The 12473-nt window shown below is 39.7% G+C and overlaps 2 protein-coding genes across 2 annotated transcripts; both read right to left on the reverse strand.

Moving 5' to 3' along the window:
- Window positions 1–1031: 1031 nt before the first annotated feature.
- LOC103938214 (glycine-rich cell wall structural protein 1.8-like) lies at window positions 1032–2061 on the reverse strand. The gene has a single exon (XM_009348211.3). The coding sequence runs from the start codon at window positions 2029–2031 to the stop codon at window positions 1261–1263; it is 771 nt and encodes a 256-aa protein (XP_009346486.2). The 5' UTR covers window positions 2032–2061; the 3' UTR covers window positions 1032–1260.
- Window positions 2062–7486: 5425 nt separating this feature from the next.
- LOC103939531 (putative gamma-glutamylcyclotransferase At3g02910) lies at window positions 7487–8380 on the reverse strand. Its single transcript, XM_009349632.3, has one exon. The coding sequence runs from the start codon at window positions 8270–8272 to the stop codon at window positions 7745–7747; it is 528 nt and encodes a 175-aa protein (XP_009347907.2). The 5' UTR covers window positions 8273–8380; the 3' UTR covers window positions 7487–7744.
- Between the last annotated feature and the right edge of the window lie 4093 nt (window positions 8381–12473).

Consider the following 12473-nt stretch of genomic DNA (forward strand, 5'->3'; position numbering starts at 1 on the left):
GTATTGTACTTAATAATAATTCGTCAACAACTATTGTGACATCCCACATCACCCAGGGGAGTGATCCTTAAATGTATATTCCCATCCCTACCTAGCACGAGGCCTTTTGGGAGCTCACTGGCTTCGGGTTCCGTAGGAACTCCGAAGTTAAGCGAGAAGGGGGCTAGAGCAATTCCATGATGGGTGACCCACTGGGAAGTTGCTCGTGAGTTCCCAAAAACAAAACCGTGAGGGAATAGTAAGCCCAAAGCGGACAATATCGTGCTACGGTGGTGGAGCGGGCCCGGGAAGTGATTCGCCCCGGGCCGGGATGTGACAATTTGGTATTAGAGCCTAACCCTGGCCGCGTGTGTGCCGACGAGGACGTCGGGCCCCTAAAGGGGGTGGATTGTGACATCCCACATCACCCAGGGGAGTGATCCTTAAATGTATATTCCCATCCCTACCTAGCACGAGGCCTTTTGGGAGAACTCCGAAGTTAAGCGAGTAGCGCGCGAGAGCATTCCCAGGATGGGTGACCCATCGGGAAGTTCTCGTGTGAGTTCCCAGAAACAAAACCGTGAGGGCGTGGTCGGGGCCCAAAGCGGACAATATCGTGCTACGGTGGTGGAGTGGGCCCGGGAAGTGATCCGCCCCGGGCCGGGATGTGACAACTATACTTAAAAAAACAGCAAAAAAAATATAATTTCAAAAAAAAAAAATTGAAAAAATTACACGGAGCTTTTATGTTGATCATCAACTATTTGAAAAAGAAAAAACGATTTGGAAAAAGAAATAATATTAAAAGTTTGCATAACCAAAAAAAATAAAAAAATTGTGATTGAAAAAACATATTTGGAAGAAGAGAAAATATAGTTTAATTACTAATATCTCCACTAAATAAGAAAAAATGCATCATGCAAATAAAATGATAAATTCAAAAATTATTTTAATTTAAAAAAATAAACGTGACTATTGGTCAAAACATTTTAATCAAATTTTAAAAAGTCATAGATGTTTAATCTAAATAATATAAAAAACTATAGGGGATTCTAATTTTCCCTTTAATATATTTTGAAGAACAATCATCAAGAATCCATATTAATGATGAATAGAACCTTTGGTAGCATACAACTGGGATTCGTAATACACTCAAATTTGTAAATATCCTCTTACCGTTATGTTTTTCTTATTTTGTTTTCCCATTTAATACCATTAATACTCATAATTTAATAAGGTAATATGAGGCATATCTTTAGTGTCAAATAAGTGAAGGTAATTTCAAGGAACATAACCACCAGGACCACTACCTTCACCACCTCCTCCATATGCACCTCTGTGCACTCCACCATAGCCACTGCCGCCACCCGAACCTCCACCACCACCACCTGCATAGCTACCACCACCAACTCCAGCCCCAGCTCCTCCACCACTCCCATATCCTCCTCCACTTGCTCCTCCAACAGCATAACCTCCTCCAGCACCACCACCATGCCCACCGCCACCTCCATATCCTCCACCATGTTCTCCACCAGCGCCATAAACCCCACCAGCACCACCACCTTCTCCTCCTCCATAGCCACTACCATGCTCTCCGGAATATCCGGACCCTCCACCACCACCGGTACCTCCTCCTCCTCCACCGCCAGCAGCATGTTCTCCACCAGCACCGTAGCCAGACCCACCTCCTTCACCACCCCCACTTCCATATCCTCCTGCGCCCCCAGCACCATAAGCTCCTCCACCACCACCACTTCCTCCACCGCCACCGCCACCATGTCCACTAGCACCTCCATAGGCAACACCACCACCTTCTCCACCACCACTACCACCTCCATGTCCAGCAGCACCATGCTCTCCTACAGCTCCATAACCACCACCACTTCCTGCACCTCCTCCGCCACCATAACCTCCAGCACCACCCCCAATGCCGTGGCCTACAGCAGGCACGTGGACAGGCTCCTTATAATTTAGGAGTGTTCTAGCCGCAGAACATATCTCCATACCCAATAACACAAAGAAAACAAAAGTATGAGCATTTTGAGTAGCCATTGGAACAATGCAGTTGAATGCACAACAATGGAGTACATTGCAAGAGAAGAGTGGGCAGGTATTTATAGGAATGGAGAGGGTCTTATAGCGCGTCTCTGCTGAGCATAAGGTGGTTGAAGCACATGCAGATCGAATATACACTCAGTACACTAGTGTGATTTTGCTGTCTCCAATGTACATTGATACGGTCACTCAATCAAGCATTTGTTAAGCTAGAGGTTGTATAGGGACCTAATTTCCTTATCTAGCTACCTTCAAAAGAAAAATTCCTTATTTAGCTATTATTTGTGTTCAGCTAATTTATTGAAACCCTTTGTACACCACTGTACCTGCTAAGACTGATCAAATATGGCATGAAGTTGGCTATAAGTATCAACATATTACTTGTGTGTTATTTATAAGGCGATGTTTGATTCCGGAAAAATATAATGAAATTTAAGTGCGCCCGTGTATTCAACTACTTGATTTCTAATGTTATTTAGTGAAGAACAGAATTAGCTGAACAGAATTAGCTGAACTGAATCATGCTAGGTTAAGAACTAAGAAACAGCTTAACAATCATAGTTAACAGAATCTGATGTCGGACAAATGCTAACAAGGTTTACCGATCGAAAGCGCATTTAGATTTACTTTTTAGTACGGTGACCCTATATTGTTTAAAGAAAGATACATTGATCGGATACATCGATCGGTAGAACTTGTGATCTTTCCAGAAGTACAGAAATCCGAAGTCTACCACCTTCAAAAGTTCCTGTCATATCCATCCTCCCTTCTCACATCTACTCATCTCGTTTGGTTTGGAGAAATTCTTTACCACTGTTGGACCAAGCAGCGAATTGCGTGATGCTGATGGGCCATGTAGTATAAGCATTTAGATGTGGCGTATGTGGAGTCAAAAATAATTTCAAAAATTCTAGAAACGATACATGAATTTCTCTGTGAAGAAGGTAAGAATGCCATCATTAAATGGGCCCCACAATATTTCCACACACAGTCTGACATCCTTGGAGGCTCAAGTAGATTATGACACCACCAAACTTCCCTACTCGTGACAAGAAAGAAAAGTCAAAGGCATTAAAGATATGATTAATTGCCAAATCCTATCTTTAATACATTCCTAATTAAAGCTCAACTCAAACAAGTAAGGAATCATCATCACATTAAAGATAGGATGGTTTGTTGGAGGAAACCAAGGAAATTCCGGTCCTACTGCTTGTGGAGGAGTTTTCATGAATTGCCATGGTCATTTTATTGGTGGTTTTTGCCAATGGATTGGTCATCGAAACTCTTATTTGCAGAATTATCTGCAATTATTATTTGTGTAGAGTTTGCATATCAGCTAGGTTGACATTGTCTTTGGTTGCAAAGTGACAATTCTAGTGTTATTTCTGCTTATCAATCGTCTAATTTTGATCTTCCTTGGCCTCTCTGTACACAATGGTCTATTTGTTTGGACCGCTTTCGGAAAATGACTTTCTACGCATCTGACATATATTGGGAAGGAAATTTTGTTGTGGACAATTTCGCTAACATGGGCTTGTCTTCTCCAACTTTAACTTGGCATGATTTTCCTCCACTGGCAGCTCGTGCTACATTGTTTTCAAACTACGTTGGCTTGCCTGGCTATCGGTTCTCAAATTAATGTGCATCTTGACATCTAGGTTTGTCTCACTTTCTTGTTTTTTTTTCCTAACTTTTTGGTGTTGCTCAACTTGTTTTGCAGGTTTAGACCTCTAGGTTTGGTTTACAAGGGGTTAGGTTTCATGTCCCCCCCCCCCCCCGGGTCCCCTCTTTTTGTTGTATCTTTCTTGTTTTCGGTTTCTAGAGGGGTAAGATTTACGTCCCCCATGACTAGGTGTAACTTATTTTTTCATTATCAATAAAATTTTCCTCGTACCATTGAGGTTTCCCAAAAATTAAAAATCAAGGATGCTTCCAAGAATATGTCAAGATATTATTTCATAATTAATATCTTTGAATTATTCTTTTTTCATCAATCTTATGGATGGCATACCTTGGCTAATGGGAAGCCGCCATGTGCAAGGCCAACCGTGCCCCCATGGCTTTCACCACCCTAAATACTCCTCAACACCAATTTCTGGTAGGCTTTTTCTACACATACAAGCCTAAAATTCTCTCTTCAAAGAAACTTAGGCATCCGAGATCCATTGGCCAAGCCCCTCTTACCTTGTGCGCACATGTGTGGCTTTGACCTTGATCAAGTGTTATTCGTTTTGTAGGTACAACTTCGTTAGGATTGAGGATGACGAAAATTTGCTATTACAACTTATACGGCGCTAACAACTTGTTTGCAGATGGCAGGCAATGATGTAAACAATGACCTAAGTTGCAGGTAAAGTTATACATACGTACAATGCATGGTGGTGAGCAAGTGCAGCACAGCAATGAGATCGAAGATATCGTTGACCTTGTCTGAGTTAGCTAGCTGAGCTCGATCCAAATGACACAAAAGCTGTGCCGCATTCTTAGTTTGTGTTACTAGCTTAATTAGCTTAGATAGTGTAGGTACCTAAATCTCACTGTAGAGTAGATGGATGGGACCAATCCATCTCACTTTGCTTGGCTAGTGGAGCCTTTACATATTCTTCACGCTTGTGGCTTATTATTACATTGGTAATTTGTTACAACCTTCTTTGCCCTACATCATTCTGAGGCATGAAATTTTTTCAGATATAGAAATATGAGTGGCGTTCAAATCCTAACCAGTTAGTAATTTGAAACGGCGCTAAATACTCGTTTGGGCCCTCTCCGCAATATAATCTAATGATTAGAATTGTTTAGTTTTTAAATCATCATTCACAGATCGTTCTAGTAAAAAATCACTCAAACTTGAAACTGTTTAGCCTTTTAATTGTTATTGTGAACATTTCATTGTTTGTCCACAACATTATATTCGTTCATTTTTCAAGTCACAATTTAATAACTAAACGGCTTCCGATTATTGTGAATTTTTGCAAATTTGATATTTCATTCTCAATGCTCGCTCCCCGCTTCACAAGGGCATCAGATGGATTATTAGTAATCGTAAGAATGTTTTTTTTTTCTAGGCTCATAACTCCCCTTTTCTTCTTTGCTTGATGGACATCAAAGGAAAAATATAATGGTTCTTGGATGAAAGACAAATTGCAGGCGTTTCTGCATCTAAATATTCTCTAAAAATTTTTTGCTATTGCCTTGCCACTAATCTGTGTTGAATATTGTTTGGAATCCTAAACACTTCCCAGCAAAGTTTGCTACATGGCTTATCACCTGAACTTATACATTAAGAATTTTAAAGAAAAAACTAAGAGTGATAGGACCTTGATTTTCAGAATTCATGACTTGTCATCTCACTTTAACACTGTAAAGTTTACATAAAAAAATAACTTGTAACATCGCACATGATTCATTTCAAAGGAAAGTTTCCATGACCTCACCTGTCCTCGTACCCACCACCGCCAATGTAGACTAGCTTGCCTATTGTCCCACTGCCACTTCCACGACCTTCTCTACCCACCCAATCCATGCATATAACCACATACCCACCTCGGCACAACCCACAGGAAACCCACCACGCCTAAACCGACCTCCCTTAGCCACAACCTACCCCCATTGCATCCCATGATTTTGCAAGCATTAACACGTAGAAAATCAATTTCAAGGAAAGAATAAAGTTTAAATCAAACAAACTAAACTGTATAAAATGATAAGGATTACGGGGAGGTATTTCAATTTGTTTTCTCTCCTGAATTTGTGAAAGTGTCCTGAAAATGGGTCATCTGCGACGCATGCTATTTTTTTAATCGAAAACTTGACGGTTGTCACGGTGAGGTGACAAACCATGGATGATACCTTTCGTAAAATTCACTTCAAGATGAGAAAATTAAATTGATGTATAAGTTTGATGTACCAAAAATTATCCTTTTGCATTTTGTAGGTGTGGTAAAGAGTGAAAATGTGACATAACTGGGACTGAAGGACATCATGCTGGCAAGGCCTTCTTCAACTGTGGGGAAAACTGCACCTGGTGTAATGTATATCAATCAACATACGAATAAACTATTCGAAGTTGCATCAACTATCACGATGATCGAGTGTGCATAGCAACAAATGCCTTATCCTTTTGACAGACATGGAGATGGGACAGTGACTAAGGACGCCGTGCAGCAGGAGGTAGAAAAATTTGGTGCAAGCGAAGCACACTTTGAGTGTGGCGAAGGCTAGAAATATGTTGATGGTTGTAGATAGTGACGGATAGCTGAAGAGCATCAAGAAAGTGCATATGCAAACAGTAAACTACCAGTTACTATAGTTGATATTAATGGTCTTGAAATGCAAGTTCGATTTTGCTGTGTACAAATTTAAGAGATAAAAGGAGAATAAGAAAATAAAGACTTGTAGAAAGTGGGGAAGAAAATCAGAAGATATAAAACAATAAGTTCATATTTGAGTCTTCAGTACTCTGAAAAGATTCCCGTGATTATTCCAGTCACAAAAAACCAGAAAAGGCATGCAGGAAATTCAATAGGCTCAAAAGACACGAAGAACAACTTACAATTTACCGGCAATTGCTTCTGCAGTCTCAGCATTCCTCAGTACAACTCTCGGGGGGACGGGAGGAATCTTAAATCTCAGGCGACAGGCCAGGCTTGACCTCTAATGAAAATGCAGATTGATAAACGTTTTAACACATCGCTATAAATGACTTTAGAAGTGGCATCCTCCTGGACTTGTGATTATACTCAATTTAGGACTGCCTTCATTTGCTTGTCAAAGATGGGGACTGCAAGTGACCTAATTTGCATGGTTTGAGATTTGGTTCAAAGTTCAGATTGGTTACCTATCTTCCAAATATAATGATTCCTTTTTTTCTTTTTCACTAGTATAGCGTGTAATAGCACATTAGACAAATCACGCCAAGGAGAATCGCTACTTGAAGAATGTGTTGAAATATTTTAGATTGATTGGCCGAGGGGGTCTCACTTTAACGACACGATATTGTCCTTAACTTTACCACCTGCCCAATCTGTCAAATGTGGAGTTTTACTACAAAATATCACGGTATTGATTAGAATAGAGTAATTATATTTAAAGTCACCTTTGTTGACTTCCCTCGCTGATGTGAGACTGCCAACAGAATGTACGGCTGACAGTACTCATGACTCATGAGTGTGTCGCTCAGAATATATAATATTATATTGTTAGAATGTATGCCTGGAATACACTATTAAAATGCAGTATTTGGAATCTATGGCTGAATGTCACATTAGCTAAACGTTGCAGCTCTTGGTGCTCATACACACACACACACACACACACATATATATATATATATATATATATATATATCATCATCATATAAGATGACATGGCTAAGATTAATGTAAACTAATACACACATATATATATATCATACATATATATATCATCATCATATAAGATGACATGGCTAAGATTAATATAAACTCATCTCAATTCAATCTAAGAAGTAAAAACTGTACTACATGACAAGATGCAACTCAAATAACAATGGGTATCTCTTCTCTTGCTTGCAAAACGTGACATCACCAATAGCCAATAACATGCAAGTCAATTGCAAATCACTCATAACAATTGAACTTCAATTGTATTTACTCAAATTCATGCAGAAAAGCAAGATAAAGTGACCTATCATCCCCACCGGCTGAAAAGTCTGACATTTCCGAGACTGCCCCTAACTCCCGGAAACAAATTGTCGGACGTCCTCGAGAATGGTGCGACCCTGGTATGGCCTATCTTGTCTTTTCACGTACCCTCTGGCCTCATTCTCCGTGAACTCGCTCAAACCCTTCTTGCCATTTCTCTCCCACATCGCAGGGCCAAAGCTCCTGTGTGCGAAATAAGCCTCAGCCGAAACGACGCCGTCTCCGCTGCCATGGATTACGTGAATAGGGAGGCGCTCGTAGTGGCCGATGCTGGTGCCCTCCAACTCGTCGAACCGGGCGAGTCCGCGGGTCGAGACAGAGTAGAGCTCGCCCTTGATCTGGTGGCCCGACCCGGGGAGGTTGATAAGGTAGGGGATTCCGTGGGGTCCGCAAACGAGAGGGTAGGAGTGTTGGGTGACGTAGGGGCCTAGGGACACGGCGTCGTTTCGGTCGATGAGGTCCTGGGTTAGTTTGTGGTTGTGGAAGCCTTGTTTGAGTGTGCCGTAACTGAAGATTAGATGGGGTTTGGATTCGTCCGTCAGACTCTCAGCCGCCATCGCCTATTGGTCTGCCGAGTGCGAACGCAGAGAGACGGAGAGAGAGTCAGAGAGAAAACAAAAGCTTCAAAGTTTAATCCGTTTATGGGGCAGATATTAGATAAGCCCTTTCTTCCATTTGTTTATATATTAGAAACTCTAACAATGCCTGTAAATTGGGCTTAGCCTACATGGGCTGGGCCAAGCCTACGTAGTTCAAGAGCCTTTCGGCCTAATTATGATTGCGTTTTCTAAGGTGTGGACCGCATTTTGCGGAACTTGCATGCGGACCGAATATGGTCTCTTGGATCAAATATGGATGGCTGAAAAATAATCCATCAAAATGAGGTTAGGATGAAACCGAGTCATGAATGACATGTCACTAATAAAAACGGTACCCAACATCAATTTAAAATTTGTTGGATTTAAACTCGCCCCCTCCCTGACATCAAAAATAACGTTCTTAAATTTGTCTTCTCCTCCCAAAACTCTCCATCAGTGGTAGTTGTGTCGTGCTTGTCTTCTCCAACCTCACTGCAATTCCAAATAGCAGTTAAGAAAATAAGGAGAATTTGGTTCAAGGGTGTGCAGTCGGTTCTACATAAAGGATGTGCATTCAAGGGTAAATAGTCGGTTCCACCAAAAGCACGTGTTTTTCACTTCATTCGAGTTGGGTTTAGAGTCCTTGCATGATAACCGCCGTTGTATTTGTTCATGCTTCGTCAATTTCAGATTTGGTGAATTTTGAAGATGGAACCCTAAATGATGCCTTGTCACAGTAGATGGATAGCTATGAAATTTTGTTGTCAGGTTGTTGTAAGGTTATATATTGTTGAATTTGTTTGTATTTGTATTGTTATGTGTACATGTTTAGCAATGTACGATATTCAACTAGCAACCCAAGAAGAAGATTCCTATAGGGGAAGGGTTAACAACCTATCCCAAGCCCTCTTTGTGCTAAAATTGACAAGGGATAAGTTTAATGAGGCACAACTTGTTGCCTTTATGGCACCCTACTTTGGCCACCTTGAGCGTGTGGATGAATTGCCCTTCAGTGGGGAATTGGTCTAGGAGTTGTCACTCCATAGATTGGAAAATCAAGAGGTTAAAAACCTAGAGGGTCTGACCTATTTAATAGGTTGTGAATTGACCTGGTTCACAAAGAAAGACTTATATCTCATTACCGAGTTACGATGCGACGAACCCTTTGACATAGAGGTTGAGCCATAAAGGATTAGGTTGCTAACAAAGTATTTTCACAAGAAATTAGGGTTGGTATGTGAAAGTAGCAAAAGGAGGAAAGAAAAGGGCATAGGTAATTAATGCCAAGCCTGCCCCCAAGAAAGTCACGAAAAACATAGTGTTGGAAATGTGCCCTAAACCAAATCATATGATGATACATTATGGACATTATGTTAAACTAAACTAGTTTAATATAAGGGAAAAAATTATTGTTTAAAGCTGTCTCATATAAACAAAGATTATTGATTAATGCGTTCTCATATAAATGTTATACGCTTAAACAATAAGTCCAATGAATATGTAACTAGGAGAATGTGATCTAAAAAAGTTAGATTCATGAGACATTCTCTTTCGTACATATATCCTAAACATTCTTGATCACATGATTACCAATTGGGCATTGACGATTTGTTAAGATCAGTACATGCTATGTCTTTTCTCAGAGAGAGTGACTGGTCTCGAGTCATTTGTGTGACTAACACCAAGACAAGTATGTGGTGCTCAATAGAGAATGAGTCCAATGAACGCGATCAACGAGGAGTTCTCATACTCATGTCACATTAGAACTCATGGTTGGGATAATGCAAAGTAGTCATTTAACTTGAGGCATGATAGTTGTCTTATGATTAGGTCATTGATCTTTGACTGTGTTAAAGGCACTCCATCAAAGGGTGTAAACGACATAGTTGGGGTTAAGCCATTTAACCATAGAGGCAGGTGAATGCGTAACTAAAGATCTTTAACCTTTAAACCATTAAGGGAGAATACTCTACGATATGATTAAGAATTTTTGGCCAAAGTATGAATGAGATTTAGGAAGCTGTTCTAAATCGCATTCAAGGTAATCATATAAGGAAGAGAATCACATTGGATAGTAGACTTGAATAAACTATCAAACCAAACAATGTGACCCCAAGAGTATTGTTTTAGAGAAAGATCGTATTGCATTTGTTATCCCAAACTAAATAGGTTCTCCAACCTCTTCTGATTAGCTAGGGTAGCCATGACATACTGCTATGTGTCACTCATGACTTGTGGAAGCCTTAAAGGTGTATAATCACTAAAGGGAGAATTGAAAGTAAGTCTCAATTCACAATCGATTTGGAATGAGTTCTAATTGCCTAGTGCCTCGCTAAAAGAAACCTAATGGATCACACACCGTGTAGGGTAATGATTGAAGAAAGCAACGAAGATGAGTATGGACAATTAAATAGTTTAATTGCATAAAGTAAGGATTAATTAAAATGTTAATTAATCAATACCAAAGGTTCGTATTAGGCTTTATGTCAGTTTCAAGTTTCGGGCCCAAATTGAGTTTTGGTTCATAAGGCCTATTGAGTTTAAGTTGTATGAAAATCAAAACAAATTGGAAATCAACCCAAAAATGAAAGCCAAAACAAGCCTAGAGGAAGGGAGTGATGGCTCACTTAATAAAAGTTTACAACTTACTTAGAATAAGGTATAAGGGCAACTTTATCGTTCCATCCTTCGTTAGGGTTTCTAGAGCCTAAAGAGAGAAAACATTTCTCTCTCTTTTTCTTCATTAGGCCGGCCACCATGGGAAAGCTATGCTAGCATTTTGATCTTCCACAGTCGTTCATCTTCTTCCTTCACCATCCTTGGTGTCAAAACTTAGAGGTTTCTAACTTTGTGGACTTTTGGAGAATCATTCAAGCATCCAAATCCAAGAATCCAAGGAGACTACAAGATGAAGATGAAGGTCATGGAGTCCTAACTCAATGAGAGGAATGAAGCCCTCTCATGGGTGATTAGCCTTTGCTCATGCACAGAGGAACTCTAAGAGTATAAACAAATCTCAACCCTATTTGTGCTTAGAGTTGAGTCTTGGTTCACCACCACTACTAGGCTTTGAATTTCATGGTTTAAGTTTTGTTTTAAAGTGCATAGAAGTTTTCTTCCGCCATTTAATCGTTAAATGCATGCATTATGTTGCTTAATGAACTTGGTATTTCAAATATTTTCCTTCAAGTGGTATCAAGAGCCAAGGTCTAATAGTTGGTGAACCCTTTTGGGTTTTCTTGTTCGTAGTCTAAGGTTTCACCCACCAACTTACAGAAGTAAACAACAACGATGATGACACTACCAGGAAATTAAAGTAGCGGAAGCATGAGGATCATCAACCAACAACGTTGGCCATGATCGGCGAAGATACCATGTCAACTATGAAGAAATCAAGAACTTGAATGAAGAGTAGTAGAGAAGCTAAAGACGAGAGAGAAAGTGGATAGAGTTCAATAACTCTTTCATTCATCACAATGTAATAATTGTTGGATATTTATCAACAATCAATGATAAATTTACATAGAAATAAATTTGAAAATATATGCTAATAAAATATAAATGCAACTTAATATTTTGGCAGAGTATGAAAAAAATGAAATTAATATTAAACAGGTAAGAACAGTGATCGAGGCTTGCATACTGCAATATCCTTGAACCAGAATTTCGTCTCTACTTTGTGCATGTAATTCGATGGATGTGTCGAGATTCCAACATTGGAAAACTAGACTTCTGGCAAATATCTTTGTGGTTCTCTCAGTATGCTTTGAATGGAAAGATAGATGATTTTCAATTGTTTGAATGATATGTAAATGCATGTATTTATAGTAATCATATACCTATTCGCAACATGCATGTTTTTGGGAGGTGAATGTGTGTGGCTTCCTCTTTTCCTCAAACTTTTTCATACGTTCTCAAATGCTCTCAGACTTCATCTGAAAGGATGAGTCTGATGAAAATAAAAAAATTAATTAAATCCAAAACTATATATATATATATATATATATTACTTATAACACCCCAAACCCAAGGTTCAAGCCCAAATTTGCTCCCAATGGTCAATCTTTCCAATCACTTTGTATCACTACTACAATATAGGCTCTCACCGGCGAAGCAAAAACTGACAAGAAACCCAATTTCTATCAGAAATTTGGCAAAAATCGGACATAAAACAATGTAA

The sequence above is a fragment of a genome, unplaced genomic scaffold, assembly GCF_019419815.1.
Source record: "Pyrus x bretschneideri cultivar Hongxiangsu unplaced genomic scaffold, Pyrus_bretschneideri_v1 Contig69, whole genome shotgun sequence".
NCBI classification, from domain to species: Eukaryota; Viridiplantae; Streptophyta; class Magnoliopsida; order Rosales; family Rosaceae; genus Pyrus; species Pyrus x bretschneideri.

What these genes read in the sequence shown, in the direction of transcription:
- LOC103938214 (XM_009348211.3), bottom strand. Translation starts at nt 2,031, where the DNA reads ATGGCTACTCAAAATGCTCATACTTTTGTTTTCTTTGTGTTATTGGGT.
- LOC103939531 (XM_009349632.3), bottom strand. Translation starts at nt 8,272, where the DNA reads ATGGCGGCTGAGAGTCTGACGGACGAATCCAAACCCCATCTAATCTTC.